The sequence below is a fragment of the Actinia tenebrosa genome, unplaced genomic scaffold, assembly GCF_029948245.1.
Source record: "Actinia tenebrosa isolate PJP-AT-01 unplaced genomic scaffold, QUT_ActTen_1.0 PGA_scaffold0__85_contigs__length_37466705, whole genome shotgun sequence".
Taxonomy (NCBI): Eukaryota; Metazoa; Cnidaria; class Anthozoa; order Actiniaria; family Actiniidae; genus Actinia; species Actinia tenebrosa.
In genome coordinates this window covers 11,800,617-11,817,639 of record NW_028292569.1, presented here as the reverse complement: position 1 = coordinate 11,817,639, position 17,023 = coordinate 11,800,617, and the positions used below count along the sequence as shown (strand labels likewise).

The 17,023-nt window shown below is 34.3% G+C and overlaps 1 protein-coding gene across 2 annotated transcripts; it reads left to right on the top strand.

Annotated features, from left to right (window-relative positions):
* The first annotated feature begins 975 nt into the window (after positions 1-975).
* LOC116287854 (uncharacterized) lies at positions 976-16,096 on the top strand. 2 transcript variants are annotated; one of them, XM_089030760.1, is made up of 10 exons: positions 976-1,224; positions 2,123-2,250; positions 3,366-3,440; positions 3,777-4,181; positions 4,368-4,430; positions 4,625-4,687; positions 4,894-4,956; positions 14,033-14,089; positions 14,366-14,496; positions 14,574-16,096. In XM_089030760.1, the coding sequence occupies exons 2-10, from the start codon at positions 2,157-2,159 to the stop codon at positions 14,694-14,696; spliced, it is 1,074 nt and encodes a 357-aa protein (XP_088886886.1). In that variant the 5' UTR covers positions 976-1,224; positions 2,123-2,156; the 3' UTR covers positions 14,697-16,096. The 2 variants fall into 2 exon arrangements, with proteins under 2 accessions (XP_088886886.1, XP_088886889.1); XM_089030763.1 differs by lacking the exon at positions 14,366-14,496.
* The last annotated feature ends 927 nt before the right edge of the window (positions 16,097-17,023 follow it).

The following is a 17,023-nucleotide window of genomic DNA, read 5'->3' as shown; positions in this document are numbered from 1 at the left end:
TAGGTTGCTATCAATAGACGTCACTTCCGGTAATAGCTCTTTTTTGATGGCTTGTAGAATCCTGGAGGTAGTTTTGATCTTTTATTTTCTGGTTTGATGTCGTGAAAATAGTCAAATACAATAGTTTGAGGACTTATTTTGAAATGTTTTGACTTAGCATCCGCTAGTTGCCCCCCAGCAAACCGCTTGTTTGCCCCCCTCCCCCAGTCAACTCCAACAAGTCACGTGATTGATAGTAAGCAATAAGCATAATATTCTACAGCATTGAAAGTCGCTGATAGTTAATTTTCATTTGACTTGATCTTATCAATGTCAAAAATTACCGAACAACGTACTTTCCAATAGCACTTTGACAAAAATAGTATTAATTGTATATTCAAAGTAATTGATTTTGAGGTTAGTAATCCTAACTCCATCATGGTTTGACTTTTAAAAAGAGGAATTTCCATATGACAGGTGTCATTGAGAGTAGTGTAGCAGCATCTTGTACGATCTACTGTGATTGGTGAGATAAAACAAAAGAATCCATTGTTTTCCCCTTCTATTGTATTATTTTCTTTTGTTTTACAGCAAGGGTATCAATACAATAGGCTTAGATCTTATGAGCACTGCTACACCACCCGTCACTGAATAAAAAAGTTTCAAAACAATACCGGAGTTACGCAGGATAATTGTAAAAACTCGGAAGATAAGCATTTGTTTACTTAAAGTACCGGTCAATGAGCACATAAGAAAACACAAGGCTGCCTTCGATTCAAAACTGAAATATTTTATCCAAGTATATTCAAAGTGTGAATTTTCAAAATGTGTCAGATTAGTTTTGACCTCCCATAGTTTCACTTACAATCATTCCGTATAAGTGAAAGCGAAGACGCCAAACATAATTATTGGGAATGCGATGGCCAGCCAATAAAAAAGCGAGAATCTAGTCTGTACAACAAACATTTGCATATTCAGTCTTCATTGAACACGGCCTGCAAAAATATTTTGTACCAGTATTTTATAGTGAACCGGATTTTTCGTATCATTTTTTTTACTCTGCTTTAGTCGCTCTTCCTACCATTTAGCTACCACCATCGAGTTTAATTCTGTACATATCGAAGACTGGCTTTTCCAGCGACTGTTTCTAGATGTTATATTCACTTTGCTCGTGGTATAGTAGACATATTTTAGAAGTCAGATCATCAACGCCAATACGATAAACACTAAAAACGACATTCAAAGGTAATCTCAATTAAGCCTATATACTCATAATAGTAATCATTATTGCTAGAAAGAAAGATATCCGTGTAGTAAGATAGAGTTAGATCAGACCCATTGCTTTCTAAAGCGTCGTTGCGTAATTCAGGGTCACATACGTGCTTTGGAAATGAAACGAATAAATTCATAAGAACTCTAAATATATACTTACCATGGCCACTTTACCGTTACTAGTATTCTGATATCTCTCATTTGACTTTCCGATAGTTTATTGAACTTTTGAAGTCTTTTTACCATTTAGGCCGCATGTACCGCAAAAGCATTAGACTTCCATTAGTTGCAACGCAACATGATTGAGTAATTGTTTTGTTTTATTCGATGACCTCTCCTTGTCTGCGGTCAAATCATGAATAAAAGCCTATGTATACAGCAAGTAAAACATCATTCAGCAAGTACTGCAAGCCCGGGGAGAGGAACTCTGTGGTAAATGTATTTGGGATGCTCGTCGGAGATTCCCGATGTCTTCTTAATGGGCGTGGCTTTATTGATCTTTTGAACCTTAAAAGATACCATATATAAATTTCTAATGGCTTAGTCGGCGTTAATATATATCAACTATAGTTTTCTGTTTCGTCACCTTAAAAAATAACAAAGTAATACTGGGGTTCTAAAGCTCAATTTCAATACACTGGAATATATCTAGTTTAATCCCTAATAACTACAAGTACTGGATTACGACGAATATCTATTGGTCTCTGCTCTCTGTGACAGTCAAGAAAGTAAAGATATTTTCACAATTAATACTGCTGTACAGCACTGAATAATGCGTGCGACGTCCAAAAACTGTTATTTCTCATTCCTGGTATCACTTTGGTTTTGTTTGATCCTTTTTTTTTTTTTTTGCTTCGTCTTATATCTTTAGACTAGTTAGACGTTTCTCAAGAGCTTGTGTTAAGATGACTTGGCAAAGGAGTTTCTTATTTCGTATGATCGTGTTTCTGACCTTTTTTCATCCGGATTGTTTTAATAATTCCAAGTTCGAAGATCCAGGTAAGTTATATACACAGTCACATACAAAAAAATTTACTCTTGACAGATATTAAAGTGGGGGTTCAAAGTGGGGGTTCACATTTAATAATTGTTTAAAAAGAAATATTGACTCACCTGGTTTTTGGGTTGTAACGGGTGTGGTCTGTAAAGGAGGTATGGTAGGGACATGTGTTTCGGATAAATAAAAAAATACCGTTGGTCCTCACTCATTACAAAATTTTGTGATATACACTTATTTCAATAAAATTAGTCACCTGAAAAGCTATACAAAGCTGAGGACGACCAGGATTATGGACAGATACATTTTACATGTTTCAACCGCTTGATACTGTTGATGGACTTGCACATCTTTTACAAGTTACAGTCTCACCTCTGAACATCCTGCAAGCTGCAGTTTGTATCAAAAAAAGCTTTACTTGTTTGATCGAAATGAATTGCTTTCCATGATCCTCAGTGATCTCAGCTATCTAGGTTTTTGGTGACTAACTTTATTGAAATAAGTATATATAAATATGTTAAATATAAATATGATGATGGTATAAAAAATGATGAGAAGCTTTCTTTGTACACATGAAAAAGTATATCAAAAATAAATCTGATTATAAGGTATACACCGAATCGACTGACTAGCCTATTATGCACGTCAGTCTAGAACAATAGTTATTCAAATTGGTCGCCATATTGGGATTAGGTGTAAAATTCCTGATTTCAGAAACACAGTAATGAATGTACATCTGTAATAATTAATACCGTATTTACTCGTTTTAGCGCCGCAGCGCTTATTAAATTTTTGGGGTTTCATATGCGGCATTAACGTTAATTTGAGGGCGGCGCTTATTAAAAAAAAAAAACTGAATTGTTTACCATATATATAATGAGTATCTAGTGATTTAATGCAAAGTTAATGCAGACGTACAAAATATACGAAATATAAATCTTTTAATGCATAAAAGCGGCGCTTATTAGGGGCGGAGTTTATTCGAGGGCGCAATTATTAATATCTTTGGCCTTAGGTGCGGCTCTTATTTGAGGGCAGCGTTTAATCAGGTGTGGCATTTAAACGAGTAAATACGGTACTGATTTTTTTTTTTAATTAACAAGCATTTGTTTATTAGGTCCTGCACAAAAGGAAAATGTAAAATGCATAACAAACCAAATTGAAGACGATTTGATGATTCAATCATTGACAGGTATGTGGCCTTGCTATCTTCCTTCTACAAAAAAAGATACATTTTTTAAAACCTCTCTCACTATATATATGTTAAGAACTGAAGTTAAAATATAGTTTTGCATTAATTCTTTCGAACTAATATATTCTTACTTACTTATCATGCAGCTCAATCGATTATATTAATCTAAAATTAACCTTCCACAGTGAAGGTCAATGATGCCATATCATCCAAGTCAAGTTTTTGCCATTACTATTTCTGCTGAAAATTTGTTATGCATAGAGCTAAAAAGAAGTAAGCCACATGCGACAGGACGTATATTCCAATTTTTTGTAACTCGCTTTTTCCAATCTACAGATTTTTCCGAGCCAGATAAAAGGCAGAAAAACCCAGTAATAGAGAGGAGAGTAGCAGAAGGTACAAACTTCGCGTATGAATGCTGTGGTAACTTGACGAAAGCGGCCATATTCAAATGGGGTTTATATAAGCGAGGAGAAGTTTCCCCTTGGCGCTCGTTTTCAAGAGTGAAACTTGCTATGGTTGATCCTTTTTGCTCGGTATTTTGGACACCTGAGTTCAAGAACTCGACATATTTTGGGAGGACGTTCGCTGAGTATAACACCTCTTCAAATTGCGTCCTATGGATTCTATCCAACCTAACCAGGGAAGATGAGAATATTTTCGTTGCTGCAGTTCGTGATAATTTTGCACAAGGCCAAGGCTTTAGGGAGTGCACTCCCGTATCCTTAAATGTATTTAAAGGTTTGTATGCATTCGTTGTTTTATCCATTTGGTTTTTAGTTTCCTTTGAGCATGATGCCATTCTTTTCAGATACTTTGAAGGATTTATTATTCCTTCTAGAAGCATTACACTTTAGCAAACATGCAAAGTAACGCTTCATTTGGCTCGAAACTTTTAACTAACAATTTGGTATTTTTGTTATTTAGCTAATACACCTGTCCCTACTACACCAGCTTTACAGACCACACCCGTTACAACCCAAAAATCAGGTGAGTCAGTGTTTAACCAGTTTCTGATTACCTTTTCAGTTACTTTCAAATATCTAATATTTCGTATATAGAAATTACACTTTAGTAAACAAACAAAGAAACGCATCATTTGGCTTGAACCTTTTGTAACATCGTAACATCGTATGTTTAAAGCTGGTATTATGATGTCACAATTTGGTAATTTTGCTATTTAGCTGAAACACATGTCCCTACAATACCTACCTTACAGACCACGGCCGTTACAACCCAAAAACCAGGTGAGTCAATATTTCGAATTCTCTTTAACCAGTTTTTGAGTACCTTTTCAGTTACTTTGAAATATTTATTATTTTGTCTATAAAAATTACACTTTAGTAAACAAACAAAGTAACGCATCATTTGGCTTGAACTTTTTATAACATCGTAACATCGTATGCTTAAAGCTGGTATTATGATGTAACAATTTAGTAATTTTGCTATTTAGCTGAAACACATGTCTCTACCATACCTACCTTACAGACAACACCAGTTACAACTCAAAAAGCAGGTGAGTCAGTATTTAATTTTAACCAGTTTGCGAAGATCAACTAAGTAAGATTTACTGTTTCTATTTATTGTTCAAATTACTTGCCATTGGCAATTCCTCTCTCCCTCCCTCCCTCCCTCTCTCTCTCTCTCTCTCTCGCTCTCGCCCCTCCGCTCAAATACATACATAATTTATCATTGGTTTCAACCAGCATCAATTTATAAAAATAAATAAATAAATCACTTTGTTTAAGTGTAATGTAGTCGTTCTAGCGCTTTCGCACTAATTGGGGAAACTTTCGCTCACATTCGCACTACCACTATATTTAACACTAAACTAACAATTAACACTAATGTATGTTAGAGAACCTTGTTGAAAGAAATATATACATATATATATATATATTGATTGCATGAAGTTTGTAGTTTCAAGTTTCAAGTTTATTTTTACAAAATAATGACTATATATACACAATTTATCACCCTCCCGCAAATAGCATAAAGCTAATCTAGGCGGGAGGCGATATATTACATTAAATAAATATTAGAAGATTTACAAATAAAATATGACGATAAATAAATGAAAAACTAACAGTGTACTTAAAATAAAGAAACGAAAAGGGAAAAAAAAGAGAAAAAGGAAAAATGATACTAACCAAGTTTTGAAAATCAAGAAATAATTATTTATAAATAGCCGCAATATATAAAGACTCAGTCCGAGACGTTCAAAGTATAATGTAGTCTGTCTACAATAGTGGAAGTGTCAACATAGCTATCTTCTCTTAGGAGAAAATCAGATAGTGTTTTACGTAATATTAACTTAAACTTCTTCTTTTTTAATTTACGCAAATTGCTCGGTATCGTATTCCATAACCTAGCTCCAAATCTTGAGAATGAATTTTTTTGTACTTCCAGTTGAGATTTTTTAATATAGAAATTTCCTGATGATGAGAATCTTGTGTTGTATGAGTGAACACTCGTAGCAAGAGTAAATTGATTTAGAATATTAAGAGGTGCAAGCTTATTTTCAATATCATGCATTAACTGGGCGACCGATTCATAGTAGAGAAAATTAATTGGTAGTGTATTAGCTCTGATAAAAAGAGGAATGGCATGTTGGGATCTATCAGTGAAGTATATTAATCTAAGAACTCTTTTTTGTAGAAGAAGAACTTTGTTTAGGTGAATTTGTGCAGCTTGTCCCCATAAAGTTAAGCCATAAGTAAGATAAGGGTGAATCAGAGATCGATAAATATTATGGAGAGTATGGAGAGGAACGAAATGTCTTAGTTTTGCAATTATTCCTACAGCTTTACTTATTTTTAGTGCAATATAATCTATATGATGATTCCAAGAAAGGTTGTCATCTATCAGAATTCCGAGGTATTTAACGAAGTCTTTTCGCTCCAAAGGAAGGAATCTATTTAGATTGCTATCTAGAATCTTTACAATAGGTTCAAAAGGGAGTTTCTTTTGATACGGACGAAAAATTACATAATTGAGTTTTTTGATATTAAGGGTTAGTTTATTCGCAATTAACCAGCTACTTAATTTGGCAAGTTCAATATTAACAGTTAATTCAAGAGTTTTTAAGCTTTTATTGGCATATAATAGGTTAGTGTCATCAGCATAGAGATAAAATTTAAATTTGTTAGAACATTTATAGATATCATTTACATAAAGCAAAAATAATAATGGACCTAGAATAGAAACTTGAGGGACACCGTACAAGGTGGTTTCTTTATTTGAAGTTACCGTTCCGATCTGTGTTGTTTGAAATCGGTCTTTCAAGTAAGATGCAAACCAATCATTAATAATACCTCTAATCCCATAATGATAAAGCTTATTGAATCGGCTTGCTATTTTAATAAACACGCGCGCTTTCGCTTTCGTATAGTAATTTCCCTATGGTATCTGATGTTGATCTTATGTATACACCTATTTCAGAAATCGTTGTCGCACCAAAAGCCTCAAGCAACAAGCCAAGACCGCAGAGAACGCCGTTACTTTTAGCTGTAATTAGTTTAATCATGGTGCATTTTCATTTATTGACTTCACAAATTGCTCCAAGCAAGGCTGCTTGAGATGATAATTAGTGGGGAGCTATAGCCACTTGCATGAACCATGAATAAATCAATTATAATTAAAAGTACCGACGTTCTCTGGAGTCTTGGCTTGTTACTTGAGACTCTTGGTGTATATTCTGACAAGGGAGGGAACTTCAGTCGCCATATTTGAACAAACAACTCACTTTAAACCACGATTTCATCGTCTTCTAAACCTCGAACTCCACAAAAAACTTGATCAAAATGATCCCTACGATGGGGGATTCATTTATTTAAAACTCTTTTGGCTCTTTCTCCAAGATTTCTATGTTATATCAACGTTACTACTGGCGTAGGACTCAGGCGAGAACGAATAGCGACCTTACTACTCTCCCGCACAGGATTTTTGTAACGTGTACAGCTTTCATGATGATGCAGTTTTGCCCTGAAAAAATACACGGAAATCTCCAATATTTCAAGATAAATGAAAGACATCCACTGTAATCTTCACTAAAGGAGGCGAACAAAGCTGCATTTTTCTTGAACGAAAAACTTACGATAGTTGGTTTTAAAAACGACCGAATTTTTAAAGATTTACTTATACATGTATGTGTATATGTGTGTAGTCGATCGCCAGTAGAATAGTGCTCGATATTTTATGTAGAGCGAAATATATATATGTATTAAGTGAAGAAATGAAACGACCATATTTTGTTCTCTACAGAACTGTTTCGTGAGTCGGAGTCACTCGTCAGGAGATTTTAATATTTGAATTTTACAAAGCATTCACTTTATATAGCCATTTACATGGCTATATAGTTGTTCAGTTGTAGACATAGAAACAAATAAAGCGTTGATGCGTAACAACTGAACTGGCATAACCATGTAAATGTATATGTATGTGTATATTTATGTGTATAGGTATATGTATATTTATCAAACTCAGTAATAATTCATGAGGAAAACACAATAGAAATCACGACCGTGAAGAGTGTTGTAAATCTGATAGAAAATTGTGTTCATTTGCATAAATTTTAAGTTGGATTTTCTTGGCCAGATTCACTTGAATTTTGAAAATTTTAGTGCAACACAAAGGAACTAACCTATACGTTTAATAAGTAATATACAGTATTCGTGTCCGCCTTGTATCCGATATACTGTATGTATTACTCACTCATACTGTATATATTAGGCATAGGCATAGGCATAGGCATAGGCATAGGCATAGGCATATGTATATGTATATACAGCGATATGCAGAAATTATGATGCTTTTGCATATACATAAAAGTATATCAAAATGTTAATAGAAATTGTGGGATACCATCTCTGATTTATATATATATACATATATATGCAGCAAAAATATATATCATTCCTGATATTTTTTTCGGGTTGCCTATCACTAGGGCTTTCTGAAAAAAAATATCAGTAATCAGTATTCCGTAATCAGCAATCATTCGCCGATTGCGAAGTGAATATCGGGGAATATTTACCGAGACGCGGGTCTTCGAGCGGCGAGGTAAATATTCTCCATATTCATTGAGCCTGAGGCGAATAATTGTTTTAGCATACACCAACTTGTGTACAGAGTAACTTATTTTTACATACAATAATTCAATAAAAACAAACAAACAGAAACTTTTAGTTTGCGTGACAAATTCACGCAAAATTTTTAGCAAAACGTTTTGATAGGAATGTAGGAATGGCATTTACTTTCATTTTTTCAATTTCCTCATCGGAAATTTTAGCCAAACGATTGCCGGCAGATGCCATTTTGTTGCCGACTCAATATTCCGAGATTCAGAGGTGAATATCGTACAATATTCACCTCAAATTAACCAATGAGCGCGCGCGTTCTTAGGAAGTACACAAGTTGTTATATGCTAATTTCTAATATACTTTTGATAAACTTTTGTGTATATACAAAACGATCATAATTTCTGCATATCGCTATATATATAAATAAAAAAATATATAGCTCTTTTTAACCGAGTGCGAGATCCGTACCTTAAGTTATGGACCGAGTTTTTTCCACTGCCTTATGGCCCAAACGTGTAGCGCGCGGGCCATAAAAAAGTGGAAAAAACGAGGATCCATAACTTAAGGTACGGACCGAGCAAAGGAGGTTAATAAAATATTTATTATATGGCAAGGCATTGAGATTAAAAAGAGGCGAAGCAACAAAAAGTAAAGTTAACAGCGCATGTCAAACGAGAACTGCATTGGAAGGGCTTTCTGTACGTGCTACAAGTCACGTATGTTTGAGTCGCTCAAAAAGAGAAGTTTTAGTTTACTTTGAAAGAATTTAGCAATAGCTTAAAGTTTTATGAAATACTAGTTAACAAAAGTGTGGCTTTCTTTTGCAAAACATGTAAATGCAAAGCAAAAAAGGCATGAAAAGAAGATCTCAAGAACTCAACATGAGATTGAGAAGAAAATTGTCGTACTTCAAACTTCAAGCTATTCACAACCAAGATGAAAAATACTACAGCCTTCCGCTTGTTTTCCAGCCTTTTATTAAGGAAAAAACTCAAAAACTGTCTCCAGAAATGAATGAGAAGCTTTGGAAAATTACGGCTCGCTGAACATGGATAGTTTTCGTCAATTTTCAACGTTTTGACTGTTTGAAGCAGGCCGCCATATGCACAATGGCTGAAGTCATGAAGACGGCACACTTTCGACTCAATTAAAAAAGGTACTGCCAACTCTCCTGTCTAAAAATGCATTCAAATTCAAGTGGGGGTGAAATATTATTGAAATATGGAAATACTTCAAGATGGATGAGCCTAGAAAACTGCTTAAAACGTTTACCAAAGGAACTACTGGCTTCTTCACCTGATCGATTCAGATAACTTCAAACTGGACGATGTTAGCTCACTGAAATAACAAATTTACGATAATTCTACTTGTAAACCTGAATTAGCCGCTGATCACCACCCTTTAGTTCGTAGTTTGACTTAGTTTTAGCTTTAGCATAGTTAGTTTTTCTAGTTTTTTCTAGTCGTACAAAATCGCTCAACTAGTGCCGTGTAGAGCCTTGATCGAAAGAATTTCGCTTATATGAAAGAGTTGTCGCTTGTTTGATAAGTTTTGCATTAAATGCCAGTGACTTTCAGTTATCTTTAATTATTTATTGAAGGTTTCCCGACGATTTTCATCCAGAAATATATTTTTTTGATAAAGATTTGAATGTTTTAAAAGATCATAAGTACGTACACTCAGTGAACCATTTCATTTTTCGGTCCGTACCGTAAGTTATGGATCGCAAATTGACCAATCATAGCGCGTGAAATTACCTTGCCATATAATAAATATATATACACTCGATTGCAGAAACGTTGTAGTATACAATTATACATTTATACAAATGCCTAATGAGATGCATATTGCAATTTTACTTTTTTAACCCTCAAAACCATTTGATTTATAATCTGTAGGATGTAAAACACAAGAAAAAATTTTTTGACGTTCATTGAATGGAACAAATAATAAATAAAGCGAGTTTTCTGTTTTGCATATCATTAAATATACTGAATAAATTAGGTATTTGTATAAATGTATACTACAACCTTTCTGCAATCAAGTGTGTATATATATATATATATATACACACACACACACCGAATCCCTAAAAGTATGACATGTTTGAGATATATATACATATATATGTATCCCCCTTTTTGCTATTTTCTTACCTGAATTTTCAAGGAAAGACAATAGCAAAAAGGGGGATACATATATATGTATATATATCTCAAACATGTCATACTTTTAGGGATTCGGTGTATACATTGTATATATATATATACATGCTGCGGTTTGGATAAACTTAGACCATTTATATATATATATATATATATATATATATATATATATATATATATATATATATACAAGTATATCAAAAGTATATCAGAAATTATGGGATGTCATCCCTGATATTTTTTCCAGAAAGCCCTAGTGATAGACAAATCGAAAACAATAACAGGGACCATATCCCATCATTCTTGATATACTTTTGATATACTTGTATACATGCACAAATGGTGAAAGTTTATGCAAACCGCAGTATGTATATGTATGTAGATATATATATATATATATACACACCGAATCGCTAAAACTTTGACACTTTAAAGATATATATACATATATAAGAACGGTGTTCAACTTACCTATAGAGAAAAAATATCGCTCTGGGATCCTCACGAATACCCTACATTTCATATTCTGGCTGCGTTACCAGCGTGGTTGGTCCTTGTAGTGTAGTGGTTAACACATCGGACTAGAATACCGAAGACGTGGGTTCAAATCCTGCCAAGGGCAGGATTTGAAGGGCATATGATATTTTTCTCTTATTTCTCTACTTCATTATATACACACCGAACGCATAATTTCTACTTTACTATGTCTATTATCTGCGTACATTTACGGTGTTCAACTTACCTATAGAGAAAAAATATCGCTCTGGGATCCTCACGAATACCCTACATTTCATATTCTGGCTGCGTTACCAGCGTGGTTGGTCCTTGTAGTGTAGTGGTTAACACATCGGACTAGAATACCGAAGACGTGGGTTCAAATCCTGCCAAGGGCATATGATATTTTTCTCTTATTTCTCTACTTTTTTATATACATATATGTGTAACCCCCTTTTTTCTATTGTCATACCTGGATTTTCAAGGAAAGACAATAGGAAAAAGGGGATACATATATATGTATATATATCGCTAAATTGTCAAAGTTTTAGGGATTCGGTGTATATATATATATATACACACACACACTCGATTGCAGAAACGTTGTAGTATACATTTATACATTTATACAAATACCTGATGAGATGCTTATTGCAATTTTACTTTTTTAACCCTCAAAACCATTTGATTTATAATCTGTAGGATGCAAAACACAAGAATAAAATATTTTGATGTTCATTGAATGAAACAAATAATAAATAAAGCGAATTTTCTGTTTTGCATATCATTAAATATACTGAATAAATTAGGTATTTGTATAAGTGTATACTGCAACCTTTCTGCAATCAAGTGTATATATATAGAGAGATATATTTATAAGAAATCTGTGAATCAATTTTCCGTAAAATAGTGCTCAAAACATCGATAGAAGTAGAGCAGAATATTTGTTTGAGAAGAAAAAGTCAAGACAACATTTTTCCCGACAAGCCTGTTTCGTGAATTGCTTCACTCTTCAGGGGATTTAATGATAAGAATATTCGTTACTATCATTTGTATAGAAAAAGTATACATAATTAATTAGTGGATGTAGTTTAGCTGTTGCGTAGTAATGCTTTGTTTCTGTGGCGGCATGAAGATACAAGTTCGTTTCGCTTATTTAATGATGAGAGTTCCGGTCGATAGATTATTAGAAACTTTTCTTTAAGACTTTTCTGTATCTTGTTTTGAAGTCGTTTTCTGTGAGTCCTGGCCTATGTATGTTGCGGTAGTGTTGTTGTCCTTTCTTGTGACGGTGGCTTGGTATGCAACTGATGATTGGAGGCAGTTTCCATTAAGCGGGCAGTTGTTCTTTTGTCGGCAGTTGCATGTTTTCTTGTCCTTTGTGTTGTACACCGAGAGAAACTGAAAATATCAAGAAAGACATTTGCCGAATCTTCAACAACAATGGACTACGCATCACCATCGAAGCCAACAAGCAGATCATCAACTTCCTAGACGCTACGTCCACCGTGAGAGCAACCATCCACCAATCACTACCAACAACATACCTGCTGGCATCAACAGACGACTGTCATCCCTTTCATCCGATAAAGCATCCTTCGACCAAGCTGCCCCTCCATATCAAAAAGTACTTGACGAAAGCGGATACCAGTACACCCTACACTACGAATCAACCGCGACCACAAAATGCAAAAACAGACAGCGAAACGGCATACTCTGGTACAACCCCCCATTTAGCAAAAATGTCAGCACCAATATCGGACAGAGAATCCTTGGCCTAGTTGATAAACACTTTCCTAGAGGCCATAATCTTAGGAAAGTCTTTAATCGTAACACCATCAAGATCAGTTACAGCTGCATGAACAATACCAAACAAATCATTGACAATCACAATAAGCGCATTTTACATTCACCGAGAGACGACAACGACACCGCAAACAACACAAAGGACAAGAAAACATGCAGCTGCCGACAAAAGAACAACTGCCCGCTTAATGGAAACTGCCTCCAATCATCAGTTGTATACCAAGCCACCGTCACAAGAAAGGACAACAACACTACCGCAACATACATAGGCCAGGACTCACAGAAAACGACTTCAAAACAAGATACAGAAACCACACCGCCTCATTCCGCCACGAACAACATAAAAACTCGACTGAACTCAGCAAATACATCTGGACTCTCAAGAACAGTAATATCAGCTACTCCATTTTATGGCGCGTCCTATCTTCAAGCTCCGCCTACAACAGCTCCAGCAAAAGATGTAACCTTTGTCTTAAAGAAAAGTTTCTAATAATCTATCGACCGGAACTCTCATCATTAAATAAGCGAAACGAACTTGTATCTTCATGCCGCCACAGAAACAAAGCATTACTACGCAACAGCTAAACTACATCCACTAATTAATTATGTATACTTTTTCTATATAAATGATAGTAACGAATATTCTTATCATTAAATCCCCTGAAGAGTGAAGCAATTCACGAAACAGGCTTGTCGGGAAAAATGTTGTCTTGACTTTTTCTTCTCAAACAAATATATATATATATATATATATATATATATATACAGCCATTTGCAAAAATTATGGCCGTTTCAAATATAAATACAAGTATATCGAAAGTATCAATCCATGAAGAGAAGTAGAATAGCCAGCAAACGCTCAGATTAATTTTTAGTACATATTAACACATATTATATCTGAAAACCGGGCCATTTTAGATTAAACTCTTTCGTTAGGACCAAATTTTGTTGAATTCTATTGGATTTGGCGATTCTATCCCCCACATAAACAAGCAGTGACGTCATAGTGAAATAAGGCAATTTATCTATATGGTTTTATATTCAGAGCCGTCTGCTACCACTCCAGAAACATTCTCGACTACTAAAACAACTACAAGGAACCGTAAGTGAATATACTTGTTTGTTAGAATAAACCTGTTCTACATAGCATTTATTAGAGTTACACTCTCTTGATTTCAAATAATTGTTGCATTTGGGCCAATTTCAGTCTGTACATTTCATTTATTTGACACAAATAAATGCGGTGGGTCGGTGGGCCGATTTCATCCGTTCCTTCGTTCGCTCCTTTTTTTAAATCTCAGTTTCCTCTATTCACATGCTCACTAGTTCATCGGAGAGAGGGGGTAATTTTCTTAACATTTTGATATTATATTCGCAGCTTTCGCACCTTATAAAAATCGACTGAAATGGTTGTATTGTTTATTGCTTCTATTGCCGATTGGGTTAGCAGTGTATTACTTTAAATGTTGGAGGAAACGCAAGTATCACTGGGGGAAAATAATTCTCGAGGTTAGAAATGTTGAAATGTTAATGAATTTTTTGCAATTTGAATTCAAATATAATTTGCTTATTTCTTTTTGCCCCAGACGAACTATGAAGACGAACGCAGATCCAGTGATAACCAGTTGCTTAAAGAAGTGAAATCGGATGCTGTTGGTAATCAGTCTAATGACCTTTTGTTAAAAACTCCTCTATCTAAAGATGTGTAAATTTCATAGTTCGTTTCGTAGTAGCCATGTAAACATGCCTTAAGCTAAGTACCTTTAAGTGTTCTCACACATCCCCCTTCCTAAATTCTAGTTTCATAAAGGTTCACGCTCATCTTTAGTTAGCAACTCGAATATCCCGTTAAGTCTGCTAACTTTTAATTTTAATTTCTGTAATATAAAAAAATATATTTTCAGTTCATTTTAGCATAGATACTGTAATCTACCAAAGCTGAATGCCGAGAAAAATACTATTTTAATTTTTCTTTGAAAGTGCAGATTGAGAAAGCCTTCAAAAAATTAACGTCACACCCATCTGAAATGAAATTTTGACCAATCAAAACGCGCGTTATAGCATTTTGAAGTTATTTGTTAAACAACTGGTCTGAACTGAACTTCTCTATAGGGGGCTACGATCAAGTTTTCGACTGCTTAAAGAGCGTTAATCAATCTTTTGAAAGCTATAGAACAAAGAAACAACAAAAATGAACAAAAACAAACAAACAAAAAAAACAAAACAAAAAAAAAACAAAAAACAAAAAAAAATTCATATAAGAAAACTTTCGAGTATCAATTGGGAGAAAAATTTTGAAATCGTGAATTTTAAAAAAAATATTTCTATCTTCTCTATTAGATTTTGGCTATTGTCCAGAAACATTTCATCAACAAGGTTAATTTGTGTATTGTATATAAAGAAGAATAGACTGTAAAAAGAAGTAAGAGAGAAATAATAAAATGGTAAAAAAGGATAGGAAAGATAATGAAAGGAAAGGAAAGGAAAGGAAAGGAAAGGACAAATAATGGCTACATTTACAATCGTTAAGTTTTTTTAAATTTTAATGATGAACCATGAGGTTGCTCTTACTGATGTAAAACACATTGACTTGTGTTCATTAGTTATAGTCTCAGTCATTTTCAGCTTTTTCCGCGCTTTTCTACCCACCCCTCCAACCCTCCCCCCAAGTAATGACCAAGCTGGAATCTTTGCCGATTCTATTTACATGATATTACTCGAAATGTATTTATATTACAACAAAGTTTTTCTACAGCAGACATTTTTGATATATTTGTAGAATAATAGAAGGTGTTTTATGACCTTCCTGGTTAACTTAAATCCCCAATATTCCAGCCTTGTTATTCTCAATCGTGTATGTGCGCACACGCGTGATATTTTAACTCATCGCTATTCGAAATGAACGTAACAAACATGCATGATAGAGCGTAGTACGTAAATCGCCTTGGGCTAATCAAGTAATTTTGACATGAAAAAGTTTGTTTTGCTTTGTTTTTTCTTTTCTTTTCTTTTCTAATGTTAATTATTGTTAACATTTCAAAAAGATATCTTGTTAGTATTCTCTTATTTTTTATTTTATTTTTTGAAAATAAAATACCTGATTTGCTAATCTGTCTTGAATTTTTATTATCAATGCATTCAAAAGCAGACTCTACAGACTCCTATCCATTGTTTTACCACTTGACTTAATAGTTAAGTTATCTATCGATTATTAGAGTGAGGTCATTAAATCCGTGAAATAGTTATTAGGCTAATGCACTTTGGTAGGGAGTCGTAACACGTCGAGTTGGACTTCGAGTTCGAGTTCGAGTTGGACTTCGAGTTGGACTTCGAGTTCGAGTTCGAGTTGAGTCCGTCATAAATAGCTACTCAATAGCACAAGATCACTAGCCAGTGGGAATTTACCGTTATATTTTCTATCAATCTTTTTTAAAGAACTCGAAATGCGAATTTCGAAATAAACCTGAAGATATCTTGTGACTTCCTTTCTGGGTCTACTACTTTAATTCGCGAATTAATTCGAAAATAAACATACAAAAACCACTCACTCGTTATATATAGCTGGTATATTGTTTAACATGTTAATGCCCGAAAGATGTTTATTACAAATGACAGAGTGGTATAAAATGCTTTAGCGTATTTAGAACTACTTCACTCTAATTCTTTTGTTTGCTGTTATGTTTATTTGACTAAATATACACTATAATTAGTACAATATGAATTCATATAAAATTATATGGATCGAACCCAGACTTTCCAAATTCCACTCACCACTGAGTATTATCTACATTTTTTTTTTTTTTGCCAGAGGTTCATTTATTAAACGTTAAACGCCGTGTCGATATGGCCGGCAGCCGGCCAGGGCCTTCGAATTACTAAATGGCCGGCAGTCAAGAATTTTTGTTTATATCTAGCTGGAAATATAGCCAATCGCTTCCAAGCTACTCTAACTTTATTCTATTACCCCAAGCGAACACGAAAAACGTTTTAGATCTCATATTGTACTTTTCGTCGATGCCCGACATAGAATACGAAG